The sequence below is a fragment of the Homalodisca vitripennis genome, chromosome 5, assembly GCF_021130785.1.
Source record: "Homalodisca vitripennis isolate AUS2020 chromosome 5, UT_GWSS_2.1, whole genome shotgun sequence".
Classification (NCBI taxonomy): Eukaryota; Metazoa; Arthropoda; class Insecta; order Hemiptera; family Cicadellidae; genus Homalodisca; species Homalodisca vitripennis.
The window spans coordinates 111666156-111678469 of record NC_060211.1 but is presented as its reverse complement, the minus strand read 5'-3'; the positions used below and the strand labels follow the sequence as shown (position 1 = coordinate 111678469).

The 12314-nt window shown below is 32.2% G+C and overlaps 1 protein-coding gene across 1 annotated transcript in view; it reads right to left on the bottom strand.

Moving 5' to 3' along the window:
• Positions 1-12314, bottom strand: part of LOC124362706 (tetraspanin-9-like) — a 64680-nt gene that overhangs the window by 2477 nt on the left and 49889 nt on the right. The window contains exon 6 of the mRNA XM_046817424.1: positions 2418-2554. Coding sequence (XP_046673380.1) covers positions 2418-2554 — 137 coding nt within the window. The remainder of the gene's footprint in view (positions 1-2417; positions 2555-12314) is intronic.

Below are 12314 nucleotides of genomic sequence, written 5' to 3'. Positions count from 1 at the left end.
GAGAAATTATTGTTTATTGCTCTTGCAAGATTTTATAAATATACAACGTGCCAAACAGGGTTTGTTATCAATAAAAAACAGCAACAGAATATTTAGATTTTTATTTAGTGTGGTGACAGTTGAATGAAGAACACCTAAACTAGTTTTTATCACAACTTGAAGCTGATAAATAAAGCTGAGCACATTTTAAAAACGTTTTTGAACGTAATTAAATAGTATGTACGGTATTATTATTATATCAATTATTTATATCAATTATCTTTGAACATAATTTACATTATGGTGTACAAGAAATAACGGCTACAATCTTATTTTGGTTGAACATTTCCAGTGCCATAATTGAGTTTGCCTTGTTGTCATGATAAAGAGAAAATACATACATACTTGGGCCTGAAAAATCCACTACACTCAAAATCATCTAGCCCTGATAAAGGGGGAAATCCTTAGGAAGTGTATCCAACATTACAGTAATCATTTATAGTCTTGTTTATCAGATTGTAGTAATGTCAAGAAAGCCAAACAGTTTTGAGTTTTTAGACATGCTTGCACATAAACATTCTCAGTTATTATGAAACATAAATGTTATAATTAAATAGTGGTTAAATGAATTTAAAATATAGTTGTGCTGTATAGTTGTTTTTTTTTAAAAAAAAATACAATGACACAACAGACACAAACGGTTGATTAAATTTAACAGGATTTTTCAGTTAATATTTTGTAGCTTTAAAGACTAAGTTGGCGTTTTTTTGCTATTTTAGAGTTCTGTGGGGCGTAGCCCAGAGAGATTTTCGAAATAATAGTAGGCCTAAATTCCCCAGAAATGTCCATGCATAATTTCAATACAGTTGGTTTGAATAGTGTAAGCATGAAAGCAAAACAAACAAAAAAGGCGCTTTCGCATTTATAATATTATTAGGATTAGGATTAGGATGTACTTTTTCCCCACAAATGCATAAAATAATTCAGCCATTTAACAAGCAGTACTTTATGGTGAAAACTTGGTGATTTCATAGGTCAAGTGTAAGAGTACTCAACCGGAAATTGAGAGCCATGGACCAAGCAGATTATTTCATCATCAAATCAATTTTTATAATTTATTTTTTATTCAACTCTCAAATTGGAGACTATCAAAAGATGTTATTCCATATGAATTAAAATAATATATTAAAATACATATAAATCAATATAAAACACTGAATCAAAAGTTGCAGAAAGAATTTGTTAGTTCTATGTGCAAAACAAATCAATTTTTTAATTATAGGGTTGTACCATACAAATACATAAAAAAGGCATATACAAACCCTATTACAGTCATCATGTAGATTATAACGCATTGTGTTTATTGTGAACTTAAAAGGTTTGATGTATGACATTAAACATTATATTTTTTCTTATAGAAAGATGTTAAATTTCTGATTATTAAATGAGTTATTTAATAGATAGATAGTATATAAAACTATAAAAGTCAAATATATGATAACATTTCAAACATACAGCCTTATTACTCTCAATTAGTGATATACTCTCTAAAAATATAAATAGAGAGGAAATATATATTTATGTTTTTACATTAAAATTATATTTTAAAAAGCTTTAAAAAGTCACAATTTGTCTTTCTGAAAGTTTTATGTTAATCTAATAATCTGTTATTACAAGTAAATTATAATACTAAACAAAAAACTGCCTAGGACCCCAACATCTGAAAATTTGGCACTGGATGTACGGTAAAAGAATTGTCCCAAGCTCATGAATATATTAACATGCCACCAATTAGCAACCATTGTTGATAAACTATACATATATCCTTTAGTATGAAGCCAATGATCTGAAATTTTATTTATATCCCATATTTTTGTGGGATCATCTTGAAATTTTACTGTTCAAAATTTTACAGACTTATTAAATTCAGTGATAAAGGTACCCACTTAGTTTTGGTGAAGGCCAACTAATATATATTTTCTGATATATTTTTGGAATTTAATGTAATATTTAAAACCATGTGACATTACAAATCATTGGCAATATTATGGTCTTGGCAATGTAATGAGTCATCATGAATTTTGAAATTACGCAGTCAAAGAAAGATTAGAATTTGTTGAAAAGACATCCAAGAAATCTTATATCAGTCTTATCTGTTATTGATAAATTATTGCATGGGCCGTAAACATTTTCAAATTATAATGCCACACTTGTTCATTGAAATAAATCTTACCCTAATATACAGGTATAAAAAGATGAAGATAGACAAGTTAACATTTGGGCTATATGAAAGTTAACTCTGCTATATGTTATGCCTCATACAAGATCAAGACGTTTAACTGTTAAACCAAATACTTTATCAGTCTGTTATTAATTATAAAATTATCTTGATGGCACTTCCATATTTTGGTGTCTTCCAAAAAGTACAGCATTCTTACCTGAATAAATGATATGACAAGGCCTACAATGCCGACAATGTGGAGTCTTGTAATGAACCACATCTGGACTTGTTCAGAGCAGCCTTTCATGTACCACATCTCAGGGTTATAAGCATTTGGTTCTTGATGACCACAATCTACAACAATTTGATTAAATCATTATGATGTGCATTCTCTATCATTTAACACATGGAAGAATAAAGAATACAACTCATACTTTATAGTACAGATAAATAGCTGAAGAATTAAAGGGAGCAAAAGGAACCAGATTACAAAAACATACAGGCAAAGCACATGTATACCCAAATGCTAGTTATTTAGCAGGGGTGCCAATTGTCCAGAACACTTTTGATATTACTTATTTGGCTGTATTTCCTGTTATTCCTGTTACCTTCATCTTGTTTTTTATAAACAGTGACCTATAAACTCACTCTCTTTCAACAAACCATTTCTTTTATTACAATGTTTTGAATTTAAATTCAATAATTATTCAAGAAATCAATTACATCTTGTATTTTTTTATAAAGATTATCATTTTACTCATACAAATACAAATACAATATTATATTTTTTATAGTTTATTGATAGTTTTAATTAATAGATAGATTTTGATAGTTAATCTGGAAAATCAAATGCCCATACAATGGATATATTAGTTACTTTACAGGGCAATAATAATCCCATATTCAGATAAAAAATTGTATTTGTCCTTATAGTATACTGCGATGAGAGTGAGTACAAATGAACTTTACTTTCTTGGCTAGAGTACTAATTGACTATGTTCTCTCATTGATGAACATTACTGATGGAGAAACACACAGTAATTTCTCTGCAACACACCGTTTCGTTGAGTTTAAAAAATGAAAGCAACAAAACAGAAACTGAACAAGAAAAAGGGATAATTATAGGCAGTGTGTGTAGTGCCGAGAATTTAGCTGTACCGGAGCGACCATGGTGTAAGTATAATGTACTGCCAAGGTGTACATACCGCGCTGATTCCCCCCCCGCCCCCCTCGCACAGGTCAGCTTGGCGTTACATTTGCAGACTTCCAGTTAAACTGTTTGATTTACCCACTTAACTAGAGCAATTAATTGTAATAAACTTTGATATATTCTGGTTTATTATTAAATATATTTTATAAACAGTAGCTATTTCATGGTGAAAACTGTAATATAAAATATATTATACTTACACCATGGGAGCGGCTAGTTACTGGGTATAGCAATAAAAATCTTTTTGAATATTAATAAAGACCATTTTATTTCGTAAACTAGGCTAGAACATTTTTAATGACAAACAAGAAAGCTATGATTTTAGACATACTTTGAAAAATTACTGTGCTGTCGTGCTAATACATTATTGTAGCCTGAAAAAGTATACTGTAAGAATGCATTGTAAAAACTATTAAATATTGTAAAAGTAATATTTTTACATATTTCAACGGTAACACGAACATGAATATTGTGCGATAACCTCTAAAGTAATGTCCCCAACATTCCTCTCCTTTTTCCATTCCCATTTCCTTTCTTTGGAGGTTCTGCTATCTTGTTTGGGTGTCGGCTGCTAAACGATGTCTGCTTAGCTATGTCATTACATAGGGGTCAGGCTTCCATTCTGCGGAGCGGGGGACCTTGGAGTTTTAAAAACAGTAGGGCTAAGACAATGACTTACTGTCAATGAGTTCTTTAATGGTGTGAGTATGTTATTCATACTGCTGAACCCTCTTTCACAGTCAGCGGAACTACAGGTTATTATTTTAGTGCAGTTTATAAGCTCTTGCAGTCCATCAGGTACCCGCCTGCTGTTGTCCAAGTAATCCCTGTAAGCAGTCACAGCTCTGTTGATTTCCAACTTGAAGCGTTTTGTATAGCTGCTCCAATTGAGTTTGGCCAAACCCAGGTTGAATATCAGTAGGCCAGTATTCGGGTTCCAAAACTTTTAGTTGCTCTACAAACTCCTCGTTCTTGATAATTTCTTCGCTAAGCTAGCGGTAAACATTCTCTTCTTTAAGTTGCTGATTACACTAGAAATCAACTGCTTACCATTAAATGATATGATTTTTAGGTTTTCATTTAACTTTACAGAAGCAAAACAGCCTTCCCTCATGGTGACTTGTACCTCCAGAACCCCCCCCCCCCCTCTTGTCCCAGATTTTTCTTTCAAAAGATTCCAGATATCTCATTGATCTATGAATCAGTTTGTCTGCAAATACAAGGGACGTGCTTTCTGTTTTCCTGACTTTCAGACAACAAAGCCAATTCAGCAAGAACGTCATAACATAAATGCTAAGTTTAACAAAAACTTATGGAAGTCAGCTTCTTCAATAAACCATTATATTTGCATCTATCAGTGATGTTTCCTCTCTGGATCATCCATTGCTTTAGAGAAAGTGGCTGGCTAAGGCTTGATAACCAAACCACACGGCTGAAACATTACGAAAACTGCTTGCTACCCACCTCGTGCTTAAAATTTCTGCCGATGTTTATTCATTTTAATATCGAGCTCCTGTGCACATTCTTTTAACTCTCGCTTATTCTTTGGAGATGTGCTGTACAATGAATAAATAGTTTATCCACGAAATGACTGGAAATGGTTTTAACCCCCCGGCTACTTCACTTATGGCATCCCCAATAGCCAGTTTCCAGTCTGTGATTCATACAGCACCATAAGATAATATTAGGGTAAACAGATAAAAATCTCCTTGCTACACCTAAGTGCTTTCCCAACATGGCGTTTGCCCCGTCGCTTGTAAAGGAAACCAAGTTTTGTTTGAAGTACTCGCCATTAAAACCATATCCTTCAAGGCACTGGTGAACACTGTTACAAACTGTCTCAGCTTTTTGATCAGAAAGCTCGACTAAGTCCAAAAATAAAGTACTTGGTGGTTTATCCTTGCTAAATTCAAAGTTTTAAATATACAATGAGGACGGATTTAGAATTGATGCTTGTATATTCATCAATGATTATTGACAGTTTTCCCGAAATTCTTTTATTTGATTCAAATGCGCATTTTAATTTCCTTTGAAATATGATCTATAATTTTCGGCCGCGCTATACCTTGAATGAAGGCCTACGCCGATATCTAACCCATTTAGTTTTTGTAGCTCAAGCAATCCGAAATGGTCGCTGTACGGACGGTCGTTTTGAGCAATAAAATATGCCGATCTAAACACAGCCTTAGTTGATTCGAGCTGAGCTTGATTCATTTGATCAATTACTTGTGGTCCATCGAGATTTGGTGAGCTTTTGACTGTTTATGTTCAATAATCTTTTTCCTCAAAGATTTGAGTTGATTTGTTCTATTTGAGCCATAAAAACAAACTTTGTACGAAACGCCACTCATAAAAAAAGCGAAACATTTCTTTTTTGTAGGCTCCCAAATTACCGACTTCAAAATAAATTTTACAGCCTAATTTACCTTCCTTTGAGTCTACCAAGGAAAAGCCGCCCGCCTTCTTTCTCTCCCACATATCTTCTGTCCCAAACTTCAGGCCACTGTGTTCTGTGGGGGGGGGGGGTTCATCTGCTGAAACTTCCTTTTCATTAGGCTCAGCGAGGTTACTTATTTTAATTTTAGCTTTTGGATTTGATGTTCCAGGAACTGGATTTGAGTCAGTCATATTAGGGGCACTAAAAAATGTCGTTATATATTTTTGTTTTAGGTTTTAAACATCAAACAAATTATCATACATATAAGATAGAAATACATAAACTATTGTCAAATTGAATCATCAGACAAAATAAAGTAATTTCCTTTAGACCAAATACCACAGGATACATTAAATCTTAATATCAAAAACAAGGTGATTGTTATGCAAAGTAAATTTACAACAACTGGAGTTATAAATTGAATTTAGATCAGCTGGTGACTTTACAATAATGGAATTTATTCTTTTGCATCATGACTTAATAGGTGGTTCCATCACTTCACAAAATTCACAAACTAATAATTAAAAAATTAGTAATAGGCTTTCACAAATGTATTATAGAGGACTCAACTCAAACAAAACTAACAGTATATACGGTACGCTGTTTGAACTCAACCACTACGACTAAGACTTTCGACGATAACAGCTTAATACAAGCACTCGCGACAACATAGAGACCGGGAACGCGAATAAGTCTCGACCTGTCTGTGTAAGTATACACTCCCTGCAGTTAGTATGAGATGGACGGGCGGGGTGGTGTGGCACACCTGTCATGGGAGGGGGAGAGGGAGAGTGAGAGAGCATCCTGATTTTTATGAAGGCGCTAGTTGCGAGTTACATGAGTTGTCTATTGCACAGCGCCTACAATTACCTTGATACCATTCAACGGACATATAAGTGATGCGGGTTTGTTCTTGCCTTTTTATTATCCAGCGACTCGTCACCCGCCTACCACTCTTTACAGGCGGGTGGCGCTCCAGTTCACAGCTCCGGCTCTAGATGCTATACCGGAGCAACGCTCCGCTTTTTAAATCCGGACCGCTCCGGCCCTACTACACTACTGATTATAGGAGAGAAACGAAACCATACAAAGTTTGCTAGTGTCCACAACACTGATCCCTTTTATTTTATCAATGGAGGTACCCCCTCAAGAGACTTAAACATAGAACAAATTTTACAACAGCAACTTGTTTTAAATACAGCACTTAAAAGTTTGACTTTGAATTAGACCTATATAATTAATTCAAATTTATATTTACTCAGATTTATTACATAGTCCTAGTGTTATATACCCACATAACCAAGTCATAATTACACCACTATATCTAATCCAACTTTTACATATGAGATGGCTGGAGGGATCTGATCCTTACAATAGTCTCCTACAATTTTAGAGATCTAGAAAAATTCATATAGCTAGCTGACTTGACGAAATTGTAGAAATGGTTATCTTCCAAGAAATTATATTAGTAACTTATTAAAGCAACTTATTAAGAACTCTGTTCCCTCGAATGACCAAATTAAGAGCTATGTGATTGTGCACGACAAGAAAATTACATTATAATTTCTAGAAACCCAATAGGTTTGCTACTCACCCCATTAGGAATTGAAAACTGCCATAACCACTGGATATGGTATAAAAGTGTTGAAAATCTGCCAATACATCAAACCAGAGAAAGTCCGTCATTTGGCATATTGTTATGAAAAAAGCCAGTAGCTACTTTTATGGACAGCCATGGCCAATGCCAAGTCGAAGAATAGGAGTAATCCAATATTGTGAACTTACCTAATGTTGCTCAAACACTAAACTATGAAAAAGGCAAGGAAGAAGGAAAGAGTGCAAAATTGGTGAGAGTGCTGAGATTTCAAAGGAGACTTTACTATCCCAACAGAGATACAAATGTGTGCTCCCACCTACCTTCTTCAATTTAGAGGTACAAATCTGGAAAATAAAAGCACCTACTTTTAGGGAGATCTTAAGAGATGTAAGTATTTTGGATTTTTCTACTTTTTCAGCCGAGATAACAGACAAGCCCCTGCATCACCACTATATGATCCATCTTATTCATAATACTGTCGATATCCCACTCGGACTCAACAAACAAGTGTTGACCATCACAAAACATCAAAGAATTCACTGATTTTCAGTCTCAAAGCCGATGGCACGGCCATCATTCAACAATAAATAAGAGTGACAGCAACAGATTATATAGTCTGCTCAGAAATTCAGCATATGTTAGCAATGACAAAATTTTAGTTTTTATCTATGATTTTTTTAAAGAAATATCAAAGATTAAATTTGTACTCTTGCTGACAATATCATCATTTTTTTATTTAGCGAGTATTTGAAATTGTTACAAGAAAACAGCAATCTTGACATTTTTAGGGATTGGTGAATGTTGAACAGAGAAAAAGTTAATTTAAATCAAAATAAATTTGTTAATTTTGGTTAACTTTGTGCAGCTTTTAATTTATTATGAAATGAGCTGTGTATAATGAGTTGTGATTGTCATATCACAGAGAATATGAAAGATTTCAAATATTTTGGTGTAATCTTGGATAAACCTCTGCTTATATATTTGTTAAATTAACATTTTAACATACATTCTTGAAGCTCTTTTCTTATTGGAAATTAGATATTAATTTAAAACAAACACTCCAATAATATATGTTTTTTTTTATTTTTGTGAGGCCTTTCGTACTCAATGAGAACATTTTCAGACCCACATAACTCTGATCTGGGTAGTGTTATGTGGGTCTGAAGATGTTCTTATTCACACTATAGATTGTCTTGTGGTTGATATTTTCAGTTAAAATTATTACAATCTATAGTATCACCATCAACAACCATAGTTTTCCCTTCCTAATATAGTGACATCATCAAGGACATGAGGAAGTTTCAATCACTCTTTCATGCAAGTATAAAAAATTAAAGTTGAACTTTATGTTCTACTGATGGCCAAAATGTTCCCCTTGGGTGACAGTGGATTAGGAATTTGAGAATTAAAATCAGCAACATAAATGGTTGGTTCAATTGATGAAATTTCCAAACAATTTGAACCACTTCTCTAAAAGACAATTGGAAGCATCTTGAATTTTATAATTTGTCTACAACTTTGAAAGGCAGCAAAACCCATCTTTACCTGAGAACAAAGTATTGACAGACTTAATATTAACAATTACAGAGTAACATCATATTTTTGCAGAGAAAATTCAAATAAGGGAGGAGTAATAATCTTAAGTAAAGAAACAAATTGAGTGGACACAGGTGGCAATTCGTCTTCCAAAGGGTTTGTGTGTGAGGAGAGACAGTTTGAGTTTTGTGCAACATTGTTCCTTTTTAAAAATTTTTAAGTTTGTTTTAATTGGTCTTTACAGGTCCCCCAGCTCAAATGTTGATGTATTTTTTGGATAAATTAAGTTGTCTTATAGATTTAGTTATTAAAAAATATCCATATATTATTTTAGCAGGGGACTTAAATATAAATGTTTTAAAAAAAATAGTAGCCAACATGTAAAACTTAAAAATATTTTGAAAAGCTTTGATATGAATTATGCAGTAAATTTCCCAACAAGAGTATTCCAAGGGTCTGTATCAGCAATAGATAATTTCTTAACTAGTTTAAAAAAAAATATCAAATATTAGTAACTGGAGTAATAACTATGCTATCTGACCATGATGGTCAAGTATTAGAAATAGTGAATACATGTAGAAATAATGTAAGAAATAATTGTTTAATAAATATCAAGAGGGATTTTTCAGAAGAAAATATGGTAATGTTCAAAGAACTATTAGAGAGGGAAACGTGGCAGAAACGGTTTTTTCTTTCACCTGTGCATGAAAAATTTGGGTATATTTTACAGTACATTCATCAACTACTTTAATATATCTTTTCCAAAGAAATGTTTTAAGACAAAAAAAAAAAAGTTCTGAATAAATGGATAAACCAAGAGTTAAAGGAGGAAAAACAAAATATAATTAAACTAAAGAAGAAAGCTCGAGTAACAAATGATTTGAATCTATCTAAACTATGTAAGCACACAAAAATAAAATCTACAAAACAAATTTACTGACAGCTAAAAAAGATTTCTTTGATCAAAAAATTAAAAAGTCAAAAAATAAAAATAAAACTACTTGGAATATAATAAATTCAGAAACTAGTGACAAGTTAAAGAGCTTTAACAACATCAAAATTAAAAAATAATAACCGAGTAATTGTGAATCCACTGAAAATAAGTAATATTTTCAATGAATTCTTTACAGGAATGATATCTGCCAATGTAAATACGGCCAATGGCACCTGCATAAACAATAATCTATCGGTCATTAGTGGGCAAAATTTATTTGGTTCTAATTTTGAAAAAATATTTTATTTAACACAAACAGATGAGATGGAAATCCAAAAGATAATAAACTCTTTTCAAAACAAATTTTCAAGTGGCCATGATGACATCCCAATGACAATCATAAAAACTGTGAATAAACAACTGAGCAAAGTATTAGTACATTTAATAAATTCATCATTTATTTGTGGTATTTTCCCCTGATCAACTCAAAATTGCAAAAGTTATCCCAATCTACAAAAAAAATGACCCCTTGGATATTAAAAATTATCGACCAGTATCACTATTGCCATCACTATCAAAAATTTATGAAAAAGTAGTTTATAGCAGACTTATGCAATTTTTAGAGAATATTGATATTCTGGAGACTATTCAACAATGGCTTCAGAAAACAAAAATCAACAATCACAGCAGTGGTAAGCTTTATTGAATCAATTATAGAGGCAATAGACAGAGGAGAAAAAGTAATAGGAATTTTTATGGACCTGTCTAAAGCATTTGACAGTGTGAATCATTCACTGCTATTGCTGAAGCTGCAAGAGTTGGGTATAAAAAACAATGCATTAAGTTGGTTTGAATCATATCTTTCTAATAGAAAACAATTTGTTCAAATTAACCACATTACTGAAAAAAAATTATGTAGTTAAATTTCAATCCAACCTTGAATCAATAAATGTAGGGGTAAACCGGCAAGGCTCCATTTTAGGACCTCTCCTTTTTTTTGTGTTATTTAAATAACATAGCAAAATTTTTAAATTTTGAGCCTTTATTCAGGACTTTGTCTCTATGCTGACGACTCTAACTTGAAAGTTTCAGGGAAGAACAGTAGAAGAGATAGAGTTACTGACCTCAATCGAATTGGCTTGTATTGAACAATTTTTTTCGTAACCACAATTTAACTCTAAAATTCTGATAAAACCAAGCTTGTAAATTTTTAAAACAAAACAATCCAATCAAATTTTAGATTTAAAGATTGAAATTAATGACAGTGTAATTGAGAGGGTTGATCAGATAAAATTTCTAGGATTATTGGTTGATAGTAATTTGTCATGGGATGAACATACTAAATTGGTTTTAAACAAAAATAAATTCAGGCCTATTTGCAATTCGAAAGATGTTAAATTTGTGTAGTTTGGAAACTTTTAAAATTGATTTATTATTTCTCATTATATCCAGTCTCACATAGCCTATGGCATTTGTGTATATGGAACAACAAAAATGGAAAACCTCACGGAAATATTGAAAGTCCAAAAAAGAGCAGTCAGAGTCATGTTACATCTGAATTTTAATGATTTCTGTCAAAGAAAAGTTCAAAGAATTAAAAATATTGACCGTTTATGGGCTATTTATTTATGAGGTGCATAATGTTCCTAAGATACAACCCACTAAGGGATTCAACATTATTTTATTCACTCGTACAATACACGACACAAAAATGAGTCTAATTTTCCGAGTTACCGTCTGGAGTTCTACAAAAAAAAAAACAACATTTGCAGGAAATAAATTTTTGGAAAAGTTACCAGAAGAAATTAAAAAAGAGGACAATTGTAATATATTTAAGAAAAAGTTTAAAAGCATTTTTGACAGGTTTAGCTTTTGTACTCTATAGAGGAATTTGAAAAGGGTATTTTTTAATAATAACAATTTGATTTTTAGATTTAGTTTTGGATGTAGTCTTTATTTTATATTATTGAAACTTGACACTATTCTAATGTAAGAAATGTACTATATGTTTTTGAATAAAGAATATTTGACTATTGACTATTGACTATTCCTTATGTTTTTTTCGATTAGGTCACCATTGAATTGGACAAATTCAACAACTAAAGAATCATGACACTCATTATAACCACCAACTTCGATTCATCATTGGTTATTATCCCAAAAGCAGATTACGACATTTGTCTGTGACTCAACAATAAATGTTAAATCAATGAAACATATCATTCAGACCAATCACCCAATTTAGAAAATTAATTATGTATTATACATGGATCCTGCTGTTTCTGTAAGGCATACTTATACCTAAAGGTCACCAATGAAGACTTCATGATCTTAACAATCTCAACTCACTGTGGAACAAAAGTCAATGACCTCAGTTTCATAATTAAGACAGTAACGTCC